Genomic DNA, 23,311 nt, shown 5'->3' with positions numbered 1-23,311 from the left:
GCTCCGGAGATTCTGCTTTGATCAACCAATCGTCCAGGTAAAGGAATAATGCTATTCCCTTCCTCCTGAGATTTGCTGCAACCACATCCATCACCTTTGTGAAGACCTGAGGAGCGGAAGTAAGACCAAAAGGAAGTATCGCAAACTGGTAGTGTTGCAACCCCAACAGAAACAGGAGATACTTCCTGTGTGACTTGAGAATGGGAATATGGAAATAAGCATCCTGCAAGTCGACAGACACCATCCAATCCTCCTTGTTCAACGCCATAAGTACCTGTGCTAGAGTCAACATTTTGAATTTCTCCTGTTTGAGGAACCAATTCAAAATCCTCAGGTCCAGGATAGGTCTCAAACGTCCATCCTTTTTGGGGATCAGAAAATATCTTGGATAGCATCCCTGACCCCTATCCTGCTCGGGAACCAACTCCACTGCACCTTTTGACAGTAGGAGCCTTCAGCAGCCAATCGTCTAGTTAGAGGAAGACTGAAATCCCTGACCTGCGCAGATGAGCTGCCACCACCGCCATCACCTTTGTGAACACCCGAGGGGCACTGGTGAGACCGAAAGGGAGCACGGTAAACTGAAAGTGCTCATGGCCCACCTTGAACCGCAGGTAACGCCTGTGGGCTAACAGGATAGGAATGTGGAAATACGCATCCTGCAAATCCAACGCTACCATCCAGTCTCCTTGGTCTAGGGCAGACAAAACCTGAGCAAGAGTGAGCATCTTGAATTTCTCCTTTTTGAGGATGAGATTGACGTCCCTTAAATCCAAGATAGGGCGAAGGCCTTTGTTCTTTTTGGGAATCAGAAAGTAGTGGGAATAACAACCACTGCCTACTTCTGATATCGAGACTCTTGGCCAAGAGAGCTGTAACTTCCTCGCGGAGCAAAGCTAGATGGTCCTCCATCAGCCATTCCTTTGTTGGAGGGATAGAAGGAGGGAAAGACTGGAAGGGAAGGGAGTAGCCCTTCTGTATGATCTGCAGGACCCACTTGTCCGTGGTGATGTAAAGCCAGTGAGGGAGATGAAAACAAATCCTCCCTCCAACTGGACGGACGTGATCCCGCAGAACCATACTAGGAAGGCTTGGGCGCAGTGGAGGGGGGCTGCGTGGCGGCCGACCTCTGCCCAGACCCTCTGGATCTGATGGTACCACAACCACATTCTCTTCCAGGATGCTGTGAAGCCTGAGGACGGTGGCTGAACTGTGGCTGGCGTGGTACCATGCCCCTTCCGAAGCCTCGAAAGGGGCGAAAGACAGACTGCTGTCGTGCTGGCGCTGAAAGGCCCAAGGATCTTGCCGTGGCTCGAGAATCCTTGAACCTCTCAAGCGCGGAGTATGCCTTTTCGCCAAAAAGGCGAGAGCCATCAAAGGGCATGTCCATCAAGCTGGACTGGACATCCCATGAGAAACCAGTAGAACGTAGCCAGGCGTGGCGACGTAGGGCCACTGACGAAGAAATCGCTCTGCCCAGCGAGTCGGTCATGTCCCCCTATCTGGGGGAGCAGAAGGGAAGGCACCACGGGAAGTAGAGGCTTGGACAACCAAGCTCTCAGGAGTGGGGTGTTGTGTCAGGAAATTAGGGTCGCTCGGAGCGGGTCTATGGCGGCGGCCGACCGTTCTATTCACAGGAGCCCCTGTGCTGGGTTTGGACCACGTACCCAGAAGGACGTCTGTAAGAGCCTCATTGAAGGGCAACATCGGCTCTGATGTTGTCACCCCCGGCTGAAGCACTTCTGTCAGGATATTCGTCCTGACTGGCACCATAGGCAAATCTAAGTCCAAGACCTCAGCTGCCCTACGCACCACCACAGCAAAAGAAGCACGCTCCTCCGTAGCCACATTAGGAGAGAGCATACCAGTATCTGGAGACGTGTCCAGTCCACTGGCCTCCCCTAGATCCTCATACCAGTCCTGTTGTAATCCACATTCTAAAGTGTCCTCAGACCCCTCCCATTCCTCTCCTGCGTCTGGCTGATCTAAATAATGCTCAGACAATGATCTGAGCCGAATTGGCTCCGTCAAAGTCGGAGTCAACGTTGCTCCGGATCATCCGGAATAAGGATGGGACTGCCACCAGTGGGTGCCGGTGGCGGGATCGTCGACGTTGGACCCAGCGCCGAAGGAGGTCGACTGTGAGGGACTGGCGCCGGTCCAGATCCAGTATCGGATCCTGGGATCCCCCACGGCACCGAGGCCGAAGCTGCCGGCGTCGAATCCGAAGGGGCCCCTGCTGACCCCGCAGGGCCCGAAGACCCACCCGAGGGTGCAGCCCGCTCAAAAACGAGACGCATGGCCTTGTAAAACTCTTATTTGAGTGGGGGTCGATCCAGTCCCCGGAAAGGGGGGGAAGACGTGGAGTCGACCCTTCCGCGCTCGGAATGTCGACGTTCCCTAGACACCTCGACGGCCGACGGGGGTGGCGAAGACGAAGTCCGCTTGGACTTCTTCTTCTTGTGCCTCTTACCTTTGGATGACCTGGAATGCGAGGAAGAGGACTTGGTGCTCCGGAAGCGGTACTGCGACCTCCTCCTACTGCAGGACCGTGACCTCCGCGGAGTCGCACAGACCGAAGATGAATGTCGGGCCGCAAGAAGCTTAAGGAATCTCTCCCTCAAGGTCTTCGGCGCCATGGCCCGACAGTCTGAGCACAAGGTGGAATCGTGGTCCTTCTCCAGGCACCAAAGACAAACTCGGTGCAGGTCCGTCACCGACATGGTGCGATGACACGCACCATACGGCTTGAACCCTGTCTTTCTCCAAGACATGACTTCAAACAGTCAAAAAAGCATCAACAAACCGTTGAAGAAGGGTAGCTCTTTCCGGAACTGTGCTTAACCAGTGCGGAAGGAAAAGAACTGACGTACGCGCGCCGAGACGGCATCTATATAGACAACCGTGACGTCATAGATGGCTCCAACGATGCTGACGAAGCACGCGGAGTTGGTTGACGCACGCGGATCCCAACGACGTCGCCTGAAGGCGCGCGTAGGGTACTGCTCAGAAAAAACTCTGGATTCGAAGCTGACGCCAGGGAATTCTAAGGTAAGGAAGCTGCAGCTAGAAATCTCTATCAGATATAACCGTTATCGAAGGCATGGAAAAAAAGGGAACTGACGTCAGCACGCCGACGTGCAGAGCTGGAAAGAAGTTTCAGTTGAATGCTGCGCATTAGGGAGAATTCATTCAGTGAGGAATCTACAGGTAGTTCTTTCCATCAGAAACGGTTAATCAATGGCTATGTTAATTAGTATTCTAAATGTAATTTCAATCATATGGGAAAAATGTATATAATGTTTTAGATTTTGCATTTTGTTTTTAAGACCTTTTATTTGCTAAACAAACCTGTGGAATCTAGAAAAGGCTTGCCCATTTTTTTTTTAACTAACTCAAAGGAGTTGTGAGGCTGAGCCATCAGGAACACCTCAGAGAAACCAGGACAAAATTGTAGTGCTGCCAAGATTTCTTAGTCCTTAGCATCCCTATGAACTGGCCGGATCAATAAAGCTGCCTAACATTTTTCCAAAACGCTCTCTGTTATACCTCCTTATTAGAGTGTTGGGAGGGTTACCACCTCTCGCTGTAGTGGTAGATGTTCCCACCAAAAGAGGTCATCCTTCTGTTGCCTTTCTCAACAGGAGCTGATGAAGTAAAGCATAAAGCACTGTAGTATTTCCTAGCTGTTGAGACAATCAAAAGAATCAGTTTCTGTCAGAAAGAAGGAGTCGGATCATGGACATCTACATTACTTATCCCCTGAGCCATTTTTGTGGGTGAAAGTGTCAAAAATGTGTGCACTGCAGGCTACAAGTATGGTGACAACAGGCCTGGCTTGCACCTTAGGTAGAAGTATTTGAGCTAATATAGAGGTTTATCGTTTGACAGCTGAGGCTTTACCTCTAACCATCCCTCAATACAACACTCTCCACTGCTCCCTTCCTCAAATCCCCCTCCCACACAGTTGAACACCTTTTTTGGATGACAGGGGTACCTCACAGTTAAACCTTCTTAGCCTTTTTTCCCACAAAAGTTATCCACCTCAAATTTGCAGCCTTTTTCTCCCCAACATACTGGGGATTCTGACGGTACCAAGAGTTTCTCGATTCCCCTGGTTAGAAAACCACTACACTTTGTTTTTTGTGGGGAAATTGGGAAAAAAGTGCAGGAAAGCATATGTTTCTCTTCTTAAAAAGCATCCATACAAGGTATGCTGTGATAGAAACAAGCAGAGTTGTATATAACAAAAAAAACAATGTTTTAGCACAATTTTTGCATTTTTCTCAGAACTAGTCATTTTTTTCTAAATTTTGTGGTTTCAGCCTGCTTGCAGTTTGTGGCACAAACCGTTGCGAAACCCATGGGTGATTCCAGAAAGCTATACATTTCTGAAAAGTAGACCAATCTGAAGTCAGCGAGGGGTCATTTATGTAGATTCTTCCAGGTGTTCCCAAAGAGACACCCATTAACTATAGTTTGATTTGTTAATGTCACAGGCCCAACCACACAAGTGGTGCAGGGTTTTCTTTTCACTGGGACACGTGGTAGGACACTGATTGGCAGAATATGACCAGTGGGAAATGGACCAAGCATGGACCTGCTGTAGGCCTTTGTCCCTTTGCCTGACCCCCTAAGAGCCTCTCAGTGCCCCCTTCCTCTTCCCCAAGGTCTTGAAGGGCTTCTGAAGAGTACTCCTGTGGTGGATTGGGACTTAAAAGAATAAGTCAGAAGGTAAAATATTTGAACAGGACAAACCTGGTTGGTGAATCCATCCCATGCACCATCGTGGTCTGCCTCAAATTGTACTTAGGACCTGGCCTACATGGACCACTGAATATTATTGGCACTTTGTGCTTTTTGGTGCCACTTCTACTTAAAACTTCATAAACTCATACCTCCGGTTTCAGTTTTGGGATTTTTTCCAATTCGGTTTGAGTTTTTTTTATATTCTTATGCATGATAACTTTATTGTAGTTTGATACTCCATAAATCCTTTACAAATTGTCCTAAATCAAACCTGTATACTCTGTGCAATAGTAGGAGGAGGTTGAGCTCAGGTTAATTTAGTGACTTTGAGGATTCACTCTGACAAGGATTGGGATTATTCCTTGTGGTAGGTAGATGCCAGCCCAAATAATAATCCAATTTCTTACATTGTATTTATCAATCAAAAGATTTCCATGTTTCCCACTGCTTATCAACTCTTCAAACATAATTATGGATAACAAGGAGCACAAGAAGTGGTTTCTTGATAGCTACATGAATACCCAAACTAATATTATTGAAAGGTGTGGCAGCACTCTCAACACAGAAGCTCCTATTATTTATCAGGAGGTGATCACTGATGCACTACCTTCATGTAGGAGGACTAACAAATAGGAAAAAGGTTTAGGAGGGTTCCTCAAAAAGACATCTTTATTTTGAGCATGTTAATAAATAAAACATGCAACACTTTTCTTGTGGCCTGTGGTAAATAAAGAATGAACTTGAGAATACTCTACCCTTGAGAGATTTGAGAAAGCATGTCTTGGTGATGTTCTCGTTACTGTTTAGAGTACGTCAGCGAGTGTGGAGATCTACGTGGATGTTGGTATAGCCCACAAATATTTCTCTTAAGGAGCTATTATGTCCTAGAACCCATTTCAATTCCCATAACTGATTCGTTTTTTTAAAAGAGTTATTGTAAGAAAATGGCTCCCTGTTGCAATTACCCCCCACTTTTTGCCTGATACTGATGCTGACTTGACTGAGAAGTGTGCTGGGACCCTGTTAACCAGGCCCCAGCACCAGTGTTCTTTCACCTAAAATGTACCATTGTCTCCACAATTGGCACAACCCTGGCGCCCAGGTAAGTCCCTTGTAACTGGTACCCCCGGTACCAAGGGCCCTGATGCCAGGGAAGGTCTCTAAGGGCTGCAGCATGTCTTATGCCACCCTAGAGACCCCTCACTCAGCACAGACACACTGCTTGCCAGCTTGTGTGTGCTGGTGGGGAGAAAATGACTATTTCGACATGGCACTCCCCTCAGGGTGCCATGCCAACCTCACACTGCTTGTGGCATAGGTAAGTCACCCCTCTAGCAGGCCTTACAGCCCTAAGGCAGGGTGCACTATACCACAGGTGAGGGCATAGGTGCATGAGCACTATGCCCCTACAGTGTCTAAGCAAAACCTTAGACATTGTAAGTGCAGGGTAGCCATAGGAATGTATGGTCTGGGAGTCTGTCAAAAACGAACTCCACAGCTCCATAATGGCTACACTGAATACTGGAAGTTTGGTATCAAACTTCTCAGAATAATAAACCCACACTGATGCCAGTGTTGGATTTATCATAAAATGCACACAGAGGGCATCTTAGAGATGTCCCCTGTATTTTACCCAATTGTTCAGTGCAGGACTGACTTGTCTGTGCCAGCCTGCTGCTGAGAGACGAGTTTCTGACCCCATGTGGTGAGAGCCTTTGTGCTCTCTGAGGACAGAAACAAAAGCCTGCTCTGGGAGGAGGTGCTTTACACCTCCCCCCTGCAGGAACTGTAACACCTAGCAGTGAGCCTCAAAGGCTCAGGCTTCGTGTTACAATGCCCCAGGGCACTCCAGCTAGTGGAGATACCCGCCCCCTGGACACAGCCCCCACTTTTGGCAGCAAGTCCAGGAGAGATAATGAGAAAAACAAGGAGGAGTCACTGGCCAGTCAGGACAGCCCCTAAGGTGTCCTAAGCTGAGGTAACTCTGACTTTTAGAAATCCTCCATCTTGCAGATGGAGGATTCCCCCAATAGGATTAGGGATGTGCCCCCCTCCCCTCAGGGAGGAGGCACAAAGAGGGTGTAGCCACCATCAGGGCTAGTAGCCATTGGCTACTAACTCCCCAGACCTAAACACACCCCTAAATTGAGTATTTAGGGGCTCCCAGAACACAGCAAGATAGATTCCTGCAACCTAAGAAGAAGAGGACTGCTGAACTGAAAAACCTGCAGAGAAGACGGAGACACCAACTGCTTTGGCCCCAGCTCTACCGGCCTGTCTCCCCACTTCTAAAGACACTGCTCCAGCGACGCGTTCCCAGGGTCCAGCAACCCCTGAAGCCTCAGAGGACTACCCTGCATCTAGAAGGACCAAGAACTCCCGAGGACAGCGGCTCTGTTCCACAAAGACTGCAACTTTGCAACAAAGGAGCAACTTTGAAACAACACACGTTTCCCTCCGGAAGCCTGAGACTTTGCACTCTGCACCCGATGCCCCCAGCTCGACTTGTGGAGAACAAACACCACAGGGAGGACTCCACGGCGACTACGAGACCGTGAGTAGCCAGAGTTGACCCCCCTGAGCCCCCACAGCGACGCCTGCAGAGGGAATCCCGAGGCTCCCCTGACCGCGACTGCCTGCTTCAAAGACCCGACGCCTGGTAAAGACACTGCACCCGCAGCCCCCAGGACCTGAAGGATCCGACCTCCAGTGCAGGAGCGACCCCCAGGTGGCCCTCTTCCTTGCCCAGGTGGTGGCTACCCCGAGGAGCCCCCCCCCCCTTGCCTGCCTGCATCGCTGAAGAGACCCCCCTTGGTCTCCCATTGAATTCTATTGCGAACCCGACGTCTGTTTGCACACTGCACCCGGCCGCCCTCTTGCCGCTGAGGGTGTACTTTTTGTGCTGACTTGTGTCCCCCCCGATGCCCTACAAAACCCCCCTGGTCTGCCCTCCGAAGACGCGGGTACTTACCTGCTGGCAGACTGGAACCGGGGCACCCCCTTCTCCATTGAAGCCTATGCGTTTTGGGCACCACTTTGACCTCTGCACCTGACCGGCCATGAGCTGCTGGTGTGGTAACTTTGGGGTTGCCCTGAACCCCACAACGGTGGGCTACCTTGGACCCAAATTTGAACCCCGTAGGTGGTACTTACCTGCAAAACTAACAAACACTTACCTCCCCCAAGAACTGTTGAAAATTGCACTGTCTAGTTTTAAAATAGCTATATGCCATTTGTGTGAAAACTGTATATGCTATTTTGCTAATTCAAAGCTCCTAAAGTTCCTAAGTGAAGTACCTTTCATTTAAAGTATTGTTTGTAAATCTTGAACCTGTGGTTCTTAAAATAAACTAAGAAAATATATTTTTCTATACAAAACCCTATTGGCCTGGAATTGTCTCTGAGTGTGTGTTCCTCATTTATTGCCTGTGTGTGTACAACAAATGCTTAACACTACCCTCTGATAAGCCTACTACTCGACCACACTACCACAAAATAGAGCATTAGAATTATCTCTTTTTTGCCACTATCTTACCTCTAAGGGGAACCCTTGGACTCTGTGCATGCTATTTCTTACTTTGAAATAGTACATACAGAGCCAACTTCCTACAGTTATCGGCTACAGACACTTAGAGATGTGGGGCGAACTGTGACTGCCCCCACTATTGTAGTCAACACTAATGGGAAGTAAGACTTATTTGTTAGGCAGTAGGTTTTATTCCTGGTCAATGATATGTTTAAGTGTGCCGTCTAACAATCAGCCTCCACAATACATTTTTATATATTAAAGCTAGAACCCTCTAAAGGGCAACACCTTATCGTTCTCAGTCACTAGCAGTGCTGCAAGGGTCACCCCTAGGAGGATTAAAGAAATGTAGAGGACCCCAGATCTTCAAATCCTTTCTCATCAAGGATAAAATTCCTGAGAGGAAGTCTCGCTAGACAACAAGTTCAGGTGGAGAGTTTCTCAGGACAAAAAACAACCCTCTAATAACACCTTCTTTCCTGTAAACAGGTAAACAACCTTATGTCACTTTTCTCAGGTACCACAGTCATCAGAATAAGTCCATATTATTAAGTACAGTACACAGGCATCCCTGATGACTCTTTAGAAATGAAATGCGCAGTATGAAACTGAACTGAACTGATGGTTAGATAGCAAGATCTCATTGGCCTTGTCAGAAAGGTATTGTGTTAAATGAGTTTCTTATATACGGCCAAGTTTAATGTAAAAGAATACTTAATATTACAGTGACAAATATTTCAAACCATATTAATGATCCAATGCCTTAGAAAATAATCCACCACCTTGCCATATAGTTGACATTTGCAATGCAGATCAAATACTTGCACTTGGATTGGAAAGAATACTCCAGTGCAATGGCCCCACAGCTACAATGCACAGGATACTTCTATCTGACTAGATCCTCTCACGTGGACACAGTGCTAAACCAACATTGGATTAACATTACAGCTAGATTATAACAACATGTGCTAGAACAATGCCAACTCTTAATTCTGTGCATTTGGAAATCCTCATTCTACAACTGTTGTTCAAATCAGTGGAGCATCTTTAGCTACTTGCTAAGCTATTAAACACCACTCTGTGAAGAAGAAAAGATGATCTGGACAATACAGCGGGAACCAAGGAATGGCATAAAATCTGAAGCATGGTCACCCACGTTTGCCATTTATTACAGCTTTAATGTCCCTACAGAGTTTATTCAGAATACATTTCACAAATCAGTAATTGGGGTGCCATATAACCTAAGATTTATTGACCCCATATGACATTGCCCTACTCTATCTTCATTTTGGATGTCATAAATATCGTGCCTACTCTTAAAGGCAAATAACTGAACCAACTGTTTGGTTGTTTGTCTTCTATTTGTTGCTTAACATGTCAATCATCATCATGAGATTGTCACTCTAACGATTGCCTTAGTAAAATATGAATAACACTTATTCATATAACTTTGGTGTGCTCACTTCATTTGCGCAAGCCTCCTGAAACCCTTTGTCACAGCACATTGATCTAATGTGTTGTGGTTCCAACTGAGAAAATGCACATTCTGTAGCATATCACCATAAAACCCCAAGAACTGAGTTGCTGATACACGTGAGGACCCCAATCAAGGAGACAAATAATTTCATCTAGCATCTTTCTCCATAATATGAGAATGCAGACACACCACCGTACTATTAACAACCAATATTACGAATCATAAAAAAATCATAGCCGAATGTGAACTGCAAAATATGCAAAGATGTTTTCATTTCTTTAAACCAAAAGTGTATGTTTTAGATATATTTTACATAACTTCAGTAACATCCAATAGATACATACATATGTTTACATGTTACCACAGAAGTGAGTCCAATGCCACATGCAAATTTTGACATTAAAGCAACTTAACGTACGATTTTGTAATTTCGTGTTCTCCGTACAGCCAGCCATCTTTATCTTCGGAAATGAGAAGCGTGATTATATCTCCTTCTGCAAAACTGAGTAACGTCTTGTTGTTTCCAGGGTTATGTGGAAAAATTGTTTTAACTTTTGACCTCTTCATCATGTTCAATCCAGTTGAAACTGACATGGATCTGGGTAAACCCGCTTCCTCTGGATTATCTAATAAAATGTTTAGTGGAATTAGTACACTGAATACAACTTTGTATTCACAAAAGAAATGCTTGTCACCATCTCACTTTCAATTAAGCTCTTAGCTTTACAAAGTGCAGGGAATTTTGCAGTGAGCAGACGCTGCAATTACAAATTTCACTTGCATAACAGCTTAAACTCATTGATTCTTATTAAACATTCACCAATCAGTGAAAAGAGCTGCCATCCTTTGGAGGGACCACAACTGCCTCTCAAGCTATGATTGCTAATCCTGGAAGAGAACAATAAAGCACATAAGCGTCCTTCCAGTAGTTTCTGATCCGAACAACGGACAGCTGTGCTCCGCAATGCCTGAAGGATAAATTATTACTTGATAACAACATAGTTTTGCAGCTTGATATCTGTTACAGTCATATTCCTTTCATTATTGTGCACACCGAAGGATGGACCCAGAACAGACACGTTTTTGGAAAAACATCAGCAGTTGACTGAGGGGGGTGTCTGTAAGTACGTTCTTTATAGGTTGGATAGTAAACTGAATCATGCCCAAAGCCCTCTTCAGATTGTCTACACTGTTTTGCGAGGTGACTTACCACTAACAATGGTTGCTCTCCGTCACAAGTATCCCTCAGCAGATTTAGGATATTTGTATTTCTTCTATGCAGAGAAGAAGGAAGGGAAAATAGTTTTTTGCCACACATTCTCTGTACAGCTTTCACCCATGTAAAACATATAGGTAAATGCTACGTGCACTTTCCCTTTAACAGATACCCTCGGTGTTAATGTAAAGGATGAATCTCAGGATGTAGTACAATAAGGTATTTTCCCCAGTTTACATTCACAAAGTACACCGTGCAGAGCAAACTTCAAAACAGTCATTTTTGGCAACATTTGATTGAGTCAGACGTATATTTGTGACCCATTTCGCATATTTCCAGCACTTTTAGCTTTCTTATTTGGCTGAGCTGTTTTTTCACCACAGTATGCAGCTACAACTTTGGCAAAAAAATTCGCACAAATTCAAAGATACGAGATCTGTAGGCGAAATAAAAAGTACGTCAGACACAAATGTGCAAGGCCAAACGGTATTTGTAACTATCTGTCCAGCATTTATATCTTTCATGTAATCACAACCTATACTTCTTTAGTACCAACTAAGTTGGACATCCTGTAAAATGTCATACATACAGCAGCACATAAAACTCATACCATTTGTTCAACAATATTTTGTATCTTAGACACCTCATCCTGTGGACTTACATTGTATCCTTTGAGATAGTGTAGCAAGAGACTCCATTCTGTGAGGAGGCCATCATAACTTTCCTTTTCATAGGCTAACGAGGACTGGGTACAGCCTTATAACAAGCATTTGCAATGCAATAGGTCTCGCATTTGCTTGAGGTAGAGTTATTGGCGTTGTAAATGCATAAGCAGAATTTTCTTGCCACATAAATTGGTCAACCCTGCTGTATAATTTGGTCCTCTCTGCCACATAATTGCAGTGACCCTCCATATAAGTAAAGTACTCCCATTAACCTGCTTCCTCTATGAGCTGCAAAAAATGTAAATATTGTCATTTATTTATTTTTTATACTATTTGGTACGAGTGTCCCTGCATTGAACAGAATTAAATACGGCTAGGAGTTATTAATGTGAAGCACAGGCGTGGATGGTGTTCATTGGTCATTGCTTTAAACTCATGTTTAAGTTTGATAAGGTCACTATTGTCAAAATAAATACTAAGACAATGTCAGCATAAGAGAGACGACTATAAATAAAAACTTGGCGTGGCAGTGAGTGATACAACAAATGAAAAAGGTCAACGAAAAACGGTTCCTCGCTAAATCACACATTTTTCAAGCACCCCACTAAACGTGAAAAATATTTTATGCTACTAAGTAAAATGTTGAATCTGGCACGGTGTAGGAGCAGGCCTCACGGGCTTCCGTGGATGTAAAACAAGTATGCTTAAAATACACATGTGTGACGTTAAGCATTGTCCGATCTACCGGTATGGTAAAATGCAACGTCAACTCAGCATGTATTTGCACGCCTTCAGCAAGTTCCTCCTATTCAACTCGTCAATGGATAGGGCAGTCACCCCTGAACACTGCATTTAGCCAATAGGGGTATATGGGTAAACAGTGAAAGCCGAGCTTAAATAGTGCAGATATGCCACAGCATGCACATAAAAAGCTAAGCCAGTAACAATGCCAGCAAGATAAAAAAAAAAAGTCAGTTGTTTACTCAAAAAGGTAACACAATCACCTCCATGAACGACTCTATAGAAAAAGGCATGCTAGAACCCGGTCCCCTTTAAAAACGGGACTTGTGTACGCTGTGATAAATTGTAACTCCCGTTTTGGATGCCAGTCATTGCAAAACAGTATATAAGCAGCGTCTTAAACTTACCAAATTGCTTGAGTTGCAGTTTGAAAACGAGCAATGTTATGCTTAAACTAGAACACTTTCAATGCTGTGCCGGACGTGTGCCATTGAAGAAAACAGACGGCCTCGTCATGACGTAAATTACGTCATCGCGCAGGACGTGCAGCGGCCATTTTGAATTGGCGGAATGAATATTGTACCGGTAGCGATTTTCTCTACGCATCGGCAGTGCGTAAGAAAATCAATTGTCTTTGCACGAGGGAGGCAGGGGGCAGAAATAGGCGCCCTCATAAAACAGCCTCTAACTTTTGCCCTCGGTTTTTAAATGCACAGCACATGTAAGCTGAGAAGAACATGATTCATAGCCCTGTTAACAAAAACAGACTGGAGCCACTAAAAACATCTAGCGCTCTAGTCAAATGCTATTAGCCTCAGAAAAAGTAGTCCCCAAGCACATGCTACATTGGCTCAAGTGGAAGGGTACAAGTACTAGGGCCATGCTCCAGGGGAGTGTACAACTGTGGAAAAGGTGGGACAAAGAGCAAGGATTGACCACTAGCAAGCAAGGATTTTTTAAGGACACTGAAACAAACCAGTGAAAAAGCAGAGACCCCACAAAGAAGTACAGTAGAAGTATATACTAAAGTATACACAAGAGGCCTCGAATACTCGACCTAAAAAGGGGGAGGTGTCATGGTTGTATTCATATCCAGGAGATACCAACAGTTGGTACTCAAGAATAGGTTACCTATAACAATAGGTCTCTGTCATGGATATGGACGCTGAGTATCTCTACCAACTTGCTGGATGTGATTTAAGACAGAAGAGTAAAAAACTACACAAAGAAAGCATTTATTAATACTTATGTAAACGCATCATTTGTGTTCAATTGTTTACCTTTTATGTATTCATTTATTGAGCACGCTTTTATTGAAAGGCATCTCTGCGCTAAGAACTTAAGTCAGAGAGGAAAAAAGAGAGCTTGAGACGTAACAAGAAAGACAGTTGGCAAAAAAGTGTACTTTAAGGGCCAGTCTGACCTGGCCAATATAGGCGAGCCAGTGTACCTCAACAGAAGACAATACAAAACTGGTACCAAATGTCCTAAGGGTTCTACATCCAACACAAAAGTTCCTAAATCATAGCCCTTCCGCACTAATATCACCAGAGCTTCAGACAGAAACATGAAAGAACACAGGAGGTCAGATACCTCCACAAGAACGATGACTAGTATATAGATATTTTGTGTGACAAAGTGCTTTAAATCAAATCTGTTTTTATCAGAAGCCAGTGCAGAGACTGAGGCACATGCTTTATACAATTTAAGTTGTGCAGCTGCAGACAAGCCTGTTATGTTCTTTAACACTGAAGATTAGCAATATAGTACTCGTGAGGACCAATAGGAAGGCATTGCAATAATCTGAATAAGAGCTCAAGCACGCATCCAGAAGTGAGGCACAATTTTTGGAAGGGATGAAAGGAAAACCTTCAGCATTTTAAGCTGATAAAAACCAGAGGACTAGGCCTTTTAATTGTGTGATAGAAAGGATACAGTGATGCGCAAAACAAAGGACACCCGCTTAAGATTATGTGATTTCATATGTTAAGAACTAGCTCACATTCACTTGTGTCATAACAGCAGCTAAAGCTAACTGCAAGAGTTAAATATTCCACACACGTTTTCATGTATCATATTTTATTAAACAAAAGAACCAGCTCAAGGAACTAGGATACTACCTGATTTGACTGAAGGAAAGCAAGCGAGGATTATCCATCAGTTCAGGTCCTGAACTGTTAAAAAACAAGGAATGCGGTCTCCAGTCACCTCTTCACTTGCCTTCAAATTCATGATTACATAAATTATATTAATTACGGATGTTGAGTCTTGGGGTCCGCCTCATAGCACTCAAATGCCGCATTATCAAGCGAGGAATAAAGTTCTAATCAATAACCTTTCCAAAACTCTCCTCAAATTTCAGAGACTTCACTAGCTGCAATGTTCCTAGACCCCTTACTCACTAACTCACAGATTTTTTCCCATCACCTTAAGAAGATTACATTTATTCTAAGCAACTGGTGAAGTTTTTGTGTTTATTTCATAACCACAAGACACCATTACTGTGTTTCTTCCTTCTAGTCTTGTAAATGTTATTAGGAACCTTATGAATTAAATTGTTTGACTATAGTTGTTCTAGGCTCCAATTTTCCAGTTAGTTAGCCAGACTTTTTATACTAAGCATTTATGATCCTTACACTCTTGTCAAACAGTGATGTATAGGTCCTACCGGAAGTTCAATTTAGGTCTAAGCTAGATACAGCTTAAGCTGTCTCTCAAGAAATATTGTAATGAACAAGTTACTTACATTTGGTAACACTTTTTCTGGTGGATACAGTGTCTACCCGTGGATTCCTTACCTTTTGAATACTCCAATGAGCCAGCATTCAACAGATTTTTTTTCTCTCTCTCTAGTTCTCCACGTTGATGAGGATGTCACAATGGAAAGGCTCCGCACGCTACTCCATTTGACATCATCGGAGCTATAAGAAGTCCTTGCCGGCATGCTGACGTCAGTTTCACCCACTTTTTTTCGTGCCTTCAAGGCGACAGTGAACACCAACATCACAAGGACAAACACAGCATGTGCGAATTCAACTCAAAGATTAATATACACGTTCTGTGTATACTATTAGCAATATATACAACATATAATAACAACTTTCTTCTTGGTATAACCAGGCAGCCAACGTGGAGGTGGGTGGGTCAGTGAGGAAACCACAGGTAGATACTGTGTCCACCAGTTAAAGTGTTAACGAAGGTAAGTAACTTGTTCTTCTGATGGATACATCTACCTGTGGATTCCTCACCTTTTGATTAGAGTCTCAAAGCAGTCACGCACTCTGGGTGGGTGCCGGTCCGCCTATACCAAGAAGTCCTGCAAAACAGAACGGGCAAAGTGACCACGAAAGAGTGAAGGGAAGCCCAAGTTGCTGCCTTGCAAATATCAGCTACAGGAACACATCTAGCCAAGGACGATGTAGCAAACTTAGCTCTGATCAAATGAGCTCTTATACCCTCAGGAGGTTCTTTCTTTGCCAAAGCATAACATATTGTAATGCACAGGAGGACCCACCTTTACAATGTTCTTTTGTGGCAGCTTTGCTGTTCATCTTGCCTATGTAGCCAATAAACAACTGATTGTCCGTTCGAAGTTTGCTGGTCCTGTCCATGTAGTAGCTCAACGCTCTCTTTGGATCCAGACAATGTAGCCTTTCCTCCTCCTTAGAGGGAGGGGGAGGAAGGTAAAAGGTCTGAAAGGTGATGGGTTGGCCTTAATTAAACGGAGTCACTTCCTTTGGCAGGAAAGCCACCCTGGTTCTCCAAACCACCTTGTTGAAAAGTGGTAAACATGTGTTTAACAGTGAGAGCTTGCTAACAAGCCTAGCCGACATGATTGCCACTAGATAAAACAGTCTTTATCGTAAGGAGCCTAAACGGGCAACTATGTAAAGGCTAAAACGGTGCCCTCATGTAAGTCTCTATTATATGGCACCTAGGTACCAGAGCACTGGGGCACCAGGGGATCCCTATGGGTTGCAGCATGCATTATGCCACCCACAGGGAGCCCATAAAAAGCACCCTTCTTGCAAATCACAGCCTCCTGCGTGGTTCTCCAGCGGTGTGGGAACCTCTTTTGTAGTGCTGTGTGGGCCTCTTCTGCGACTCCTATGTCCCCGTTCTGTGGGACTCCTGTGGGTACTGCCTCTGCTCCTGTTGGCTCTCTACAACACTGAGGGTCCCCTGTGACTCCCCATCCTGGGTTGAGTCCTCCTTGGCCTTGCTGATCCCCGGCAGTACCACGGGGCAGCTGGGTCACCAGGGGCAGGTCGGTGCCCATAGGATATAGCCCAGTCAACAGGGGCCCCGTATCAGGGTTTGCCCTTGTCCCTAACAAAACATCATGTAGGTAAGGAAGCACTAGTTCAACCCATTTGGCTTTGAGAGAAGGCATTAATTAGAGGATCTGAAGCGAATTCCACTGAAGGAAGTGTCAGATCCAACACTAGAGCAACCCTTTTCAGCATGTCTGCAAAAGATAAGCCTCTGTAGAAAGTCTGGGGGGAGGGTGTGGGGAGCCTGAGGCTGGAGAAGAATCTAGGCCACGATACATAGCTAGGTCTGTTAGCCAGCTGTTCTCTCTGAGTTTCCAACTCCTATAACGTCTCTCTACCCTCTCCTTCAGTAGGATTAACATGAGGGGACTCTTGTGGAAGAACACCAAGAATAACAAACATTACTGCCACTGTTCCAGACGTTGGCCTGCATCGAGAAGGCATATCCACAGCGTCAATTTCGACTTTAGATGGAGAGAGGGATTCAACTTCGATCGGAGCTGCCAGTGGAGTCGCAGGAGTCGGCTGATCGGATGTCGGTGTAGAAGGTGATAACCCCTAAGGGCTGTGCACCGGTGCCCTAACGACTTCGTCAAATGATGTTGAAGGCCTAACTGAAACCGAGGGAAAAAGCGCCAGCGTGGACACAGTCAAGACACTTCACACCTCCTTGGGACCCACAGGCGCTCAAGAGAAAGGTGATCCATAGACCCGGTGAAGGGAAGTGTAATATTTATGCATCTGGTCAAGAGTCGTCCCGTCCCCTGGAATGGGAGGGAGACGCCGGGTAGACTCCAACCTCGACTCCTCAAGTGAGGAATGGTGGGAGGTTCTATGTGGTGAAGTCGGCAACTTTGGTGACTTCGACTGCTTGCGTCAAGACTTACTCCTGGATCATCGATGGAGAATGGCATCCACAAGAACGATTTCTTGAACGGGCCTGCGAATGGATATCGACTGTAAGACCAGGACGGCTCAGACATCCCCGTCGTCAAAAGCATCATATGATGTTCCTGCAGAGTTTTCAAAGTGGAAGACAGGAGTCACACTTTTCAGCATCATGGTGCTTGCCCAGGCACCACATACAAATTCAGTGGGTGGCCGCAGCCGACATTTGTTGTCCACAGGACCCACAGGGTTTGAACCTCGAAGACATGGAAAAAGCAAACTGTCCAAATGATGAAAACGTCGAAGTAGGCTGTAAACAGCCAGACTAACCATTACCGGGTCCACATTGCAAGAGTGGAAAAGAAGGAGCTGATGCCAGCAAGGGGGTTATATGGACTCTGCTGACATCCGGTGGATGATATCGATACAGAATTGGGCAACGCCCTCCTCCGCCACACAGATGTGCTATGGGAAAAAGTTTCCGGATCCAGGCTCACGCCTGGAGAGGATTTTAAAGTAAGAAATCTGCGGCTATATGTGTATCAGATTATAACATTACTTTAACCTGTTTTTCTCATTGAATTATACAATATGCGTAAAGAGGGCCATTGTGACAGCCACTTTCAGCCACTGTTTGTGGGTGTGTCTTTCAAATTTCTGATGAATGCAGAGGCCTGCCATTTGGCATCTGAAGAGTCTGACATCGTGAGTGACAGCCTTTTGCCTCTTAAGTCAGCAACAAAAGGCACACAAGTCTGTTTCTTTCACATTGCTAACCAAAAAACACACCTTAGAGAGGAACGGAAAGGTGTTGATTAAGGCATCTCTTGTTATAGGCAATGCACTTCCCACGAGAAGCAGCACAAGCAGTATGGAAAACAAAGCCCTCCTGGGAGGATTAAAGGGAAAGCATTTTCCCAGATGGCTGCTGTGTTTGAATACTACTGAAATGACCACTTATTATTCTTACCAGCTTCTGCTATTTTCTGCGTCTCCTCCACTTCACTTTTGCTAACAAGAAGTAGTAGTTGCATAATTATTTTTTTATTCCAGACCTCTACTTCGGTCTCCATGTCAAAAATAAACAAACCAGAACCGTGCGTCAGCTGCCCAACTGAAGTGTAGCTCCTAATGAAGAGACCTATGCACAGAACGAAAACAACGTATTCCTGTCAACACATGCACAGCATGTCACCCACCTCGAGAAAGGAAAGCTGCTTTTGTGTGAATGAGATAAACGAGCTGCAAAGGCCAATGCTCGCTTAGACATGCTCAGCAGTACACATTGGGAAGGCAAGGACCATTCAGTGTGTGCCATGTCTCTATTCCAAAGTGCTGCAATAACTCATCTCTTCTTCCACTGCAGCATTTTAATTTTTTATGGAGTTCTTTTACTTATAAATGTTACTCCTTATAAGTTGTACTTTATTATGGCAACACAACAGATTACTTATAGTCAGTCCACCAAGTGGAGGTAAGTGCATACTGTATATCTATAGACACCTCCCGTTATAATTAGGAACTGGCACAAGGAACAAGAAGCATTGGCAAGAATTAGTGAAAAATAGTTAGGACCCTAGGGGAAGACCAAACCATGTACTGAAATAGGGGAATGCAAAGTGAAATCCCACACCGTACGATATGAAGCTGGAAGAACTAGGGACCCCAAGAGGTGAGTAACTAAGTGTCACCCAGCAAGGACAAGACCAGAAGAAACCAAAGGTGGATTCTGGAAGAAGAGGACCTGCAAAAGAAGGGGACAGAGTCCAGTCCACAATACAGTGGGTCAGGAGCTACTACCCATCCTTCTGTAGATGACGATCTGGGTCGACAGGTGACGAAGAAGAAGACCAGCTAAGGCGCCTAGGAGCTGCAAAGGAGTCCTTGGAGTAGTGCAGATGGTGTCCCACGTCGGGTCGCAGATGGTCAGCGGTATAGGAGACCCACCAACAAGCCTTGGTAAATGCAAGAGGTGCAAAAGAAGAGTTGCAAGGCTGAAGAGGACCAGCAAGGTCCAGGGGACTTGACCCTTGGAGGGGAGTCCAGGATGACCCTCACCAGTCGGGAGCCAACAGAAGCTGTCTCAGCCCCCACAGGCAACCCACTGGGAGCAGGCACAGTAAGTTGCAGTGAGGCCCAATCAGCACACCTGGAGAGGAGTCCCACATTACTGGAGCAACAGAGAGGAGACTGTGCTTGGCAGGAAGAAGTGCTGAGGACCAGGGCTACTCGGAGCCTGAAGATCTCTTGGAGCAGAAGACAACAAGCCCTGGTAGCTGCAAGAGTCGAAGTGCACAGGGTCCTGCCCTGCAAGGAAAGGCAAGGGCTCATCGTCTCCCAAGTTGGACAGCTGGCAGAGAGCACCAAGGGAACCACTCCAGACCACCACCTGTGATGCAGGATCTGCAGGGTTCCAGAGGAGAGCAGATCCACGCAGCCGGATGTCGTTGCTGTAGGTGCCTGCAGATGGAGGTGAGTGACCCCTTCACTCCAAAGGAGGTTCCTCCTTGCGTCTTGGTGCAGGCTGAAGTCTCGCAGACCCAAGGGGATGCACAGTCAGAGAAATGTAGCAGTTGGTGGAAGAAGCCGGAGAAACAATGTCGCAAGGCGAGGGCGTCTCGGGAGTTGCAGTCTTGTCAGTTCCTGAAGAGTCCAGTTGCGGTTCCAGTGGCCAGAAGTAGAAGCAAACAATGCAGAGGAGTCCTGGTGGAGTCTTGCATGTGGAATCTGGGGACTCACCCGCAAGGGAATGCCTAAATAGTCCTAAAAAGGGGTATGGTCACCTTGCAAGGATACAACCTATCAGGAGGGTTTTCTGACGTCACTTACCTGACTTGGCAACTCAAATGCTCCCAGGGGCCTCTGCACATCTTGGTTTCAAGATGGCAGAATCAAGTGGTGACCTAGAGGAGCTCTGGGCACCACCCCTGGGGTGGTGATGGAGAGGGGAGTGGTCACTTCCCTTTCTTTTATTCAGTTTCACGTCAGACGAGGGACCGGGGGCCCTGGACTGGTGCAAACTGGTTTATGCAAGGAGGGCACCAAATGTGCCCTTCAAAGCAAACCGGTGGCTTCAGGAGGCTAACCCTCACCAGCCTTGTAACACCTATTTCCAAGGGAGAGAGTGTTGCCTCCCTCTCCCACAGGAAATCCTTTATTCTGCCTTCTCCTGCCTGAGCTGGTCAAGCAGCAGAAGAGCAGAAACCTGTCTGAGGGGTGGCAGCAGCACAGGCTGCTCAAAAATCCTAGAAGGCTGGTAGGAGCAATACTGGGGGGGGGGGGGGGGGCTAAGGAGCCCCCAGAGTGCATGGAATCATACAACCAATACTGGAAACAGTATTGGGGTATGATTCCGACATGTTTGATACCAAACATGCCCATGTTCGGAGGTACCATTATGTAGCTGGACACAGGTAGCGAGCGACCTGTGTCCAGTACAGGGGTAAAATGGCTTCCCCACACTTACAAAGTCCAATGTAATAGAGCTGGAGTTCGTAGGGGCATTTCTGCTCATGCAGGGGTGCCCTCACACAAAGGGACCTTCACCCTGCCCTCTGGGGTAGGAGGGCCTACCATAGGGGTGGCTTACAGTGAACCTGGTGCAGTGACCTGTAGTGAAAGGGTGCATGAACCTTTTCACGCAGGCAGCCATGCAGACACATTTTGCATGGGCTCTCACGGGTGGCACAATACATGTTGCAGCCCATGGAGAACCCTTGGTGTCCCAATGTCCTGGGTACCTAAGTACCATATACTAGGGACTTACATAGGGGGAACCAGTATGCCAATTGTGGAGTGTACAAAGGTCCTAGGCAACCAAATTTAGAGGGAGAGAGCACAATCACTGGGGTCCTGGTTAACAGGATCCCATTCAAAACAGTCTAAGCACACTTATAGCAGGCAGAAAGTGGCAGTAACCATGCCAAAAAGAGGGTACTTTCCTACAATGTGTTCTTAAGTTGTACCTGTCGTGGTAGTGAAACAATTCTAAATTCATTTTGGAGTACTGTAAGTCCTATTTTTACCACTGGATAACGCTGGGTTATCGTATTACCTTTAATAAGTGCTAAGTTTTGATTGAGAGCAGGTAGGGATTTAAAGTTTGGTCTGAAATTAATTGTAATTTCAAATCCTCTTTAATCGTAACATCCGATTTTAAGTCACATTTTTGAAAATGTCACTTTTTTTTTTTTTTTTACTTGCCATTTTCTTGTCCTATTTGCTGCTTGCTGCAAGTGGCTGGGTAACATGACTGAAAGTTTAGCTGTTGGGCTTTGTGTATTCCTTCCAGACAGTGAGACAAAGGGGAATACACTTACACTTCAAAGGGCTGCTTCAGCACACCCACAATGGATTCTGACACAAGCCTTGTGTGCTCCCAGACTTCTTAGAGTCAAGGCAGCAGAAGGGAAGAACGTTCCAGAGTCAGATGTGGGGGTAGCCTATATGACTGCTCCACTTCAAAGGCCAGCAGCAGATATAAAAGCTGGACCCTCAGAACAGTTCTTCAGTGCACTCCTAGACTTGTGGAAGAATTCAGAAGAACTTAATCCCAAAGGACTGCCCTGCTGCTGGGGCCTGCCTTGTTCCCCAGAAGACTGCCCTGCTGCTAACAGAGGACTGCCTGCGGCTTGAGGCTCACCATGCTTGCCAGGGGCCTGACCTGCTGCTTGAACCCAGGATTACCAGGCTGGCTCCAAGGGCTAGTTGGCTGGTCGCCTGTGTGAGCTACAGGGACATAAAAACCTTCAGAGACCGGGAGGTATATATACTTAAAAATGTATTTCTTTAGGTGTTGGATGCAGACCCTGCTCGTAACATGGACTTGTACACAACTGTCAGTGTATAGCAGGGGTTGGGCACAGCTTGTGTCCAATGGCTCATGTTCAACTTCCACTGTGCACAAAGGTTGGCCATGCACACCAGGGCTTAGAAGGAGGACCTATCTTCCATCCAGGCGCTGTATTCAACTGCCTATGTGTCCAAATCCACAGCAAGTGTTGGTCATAAGGCCTGGATTGAACCCAAGCCCGGTGCTCAGCCACCCGTAAAACCAGCTGACAATGCAATCAACCCCTATTGCGCATGGCCTTCGCAGGCCTTATGGCCCAATGCACCCCAGACGCTCCTTTCATTAATTAAATGGGATCAGGAATCTTTTAAAATTTCACATCCACCAGCCCTTGGCAGCTCCATATTCAGTGAACCCCAAAGAATTAACCCCTTCGCTGCCAGGGCTTTTCCCCTCCTGTGCCGAGCCTTTTTTTTGGCTATTTGGGGCAGTTCGCGCTTAGGCCCTCATAACATTTTCTCCACATAAGCTACCCATGCCAAATATGCGTCCTTTTTTCCAACATCCTAGGGAATCTAGAGGTACCCAGACTTTGTGGGTTCCCCTGAAGGAGACCAAGAAATTTGCCAAAATACAGCGAAAATGTCTGGGGGAAAAGGGCTGCAGAAGAAGGCTTGTGGTTTCTCCCCTGAAAATGGCATCAACAAAGGGTTTGCGGTGGTACAATCACCATCTTCCCAGCTTTCAGAACAGGCAGACTTGAATTAGAAAATCAAATTTTTCAACACAATATTGACATTTTACTGGGACATACCCCATTTTTACTATTTTTTTGAGCTTTCAGCCTCCTTCCAGTTAGTGACAGAAATGGGTGAGAAACCAAGGCTGGATCCCAGAAAGCTAAACATTTCTGAAAAGTAGAAACATTTCTGAACTAGGCAAGGGGTCAATTGTGTAGATCCTACACGTGTTTCCTACAGAAA

At 45.9% G+C, this 23,311-nt stretch overlaps 1 protein-coding gene across 1 annotated transcript in view; it reads right to left on the bottom strand.

Moving 5' to 3' along the window:
- Positions 1-23,311, bottom strand: part of BAIAP2L1 (BAR/IMD domain containing adaptor protein 2 like 1) — a 517,223-nt gene that overhangs the window by 89,158 nt on the left and 404,754 nt on the right. The window contains exon 10 of the mRNA XM_069210135.1: positions 10,171-10,378. Coding sequence (XP_069066236.1) covers positions 10,171-10,378 — 208 coding nt within the window. The remainder of the gene's footprint in view (positions 1-10,170; positions 10,379-23,311) is intronic.

Source organism: Pleurodeles waltl, chromosome 10 (assembly GCF_031143425.1).
Source record: "Pleurodeles waltl isolate 20211129_DDA chromosome 10, aPleWal1.hap1.20221129, whole genome shotgun sequence".
Lineage (NCBI taxonomy): Eukaryota > Metazoa > Chordata > Amphibia > Caudata > Salamandridae > Pleurodeles > Pleurodeles waltl.
This window is presented reverse-complemented; position numbering and strand designations above follow the sequence as displayed.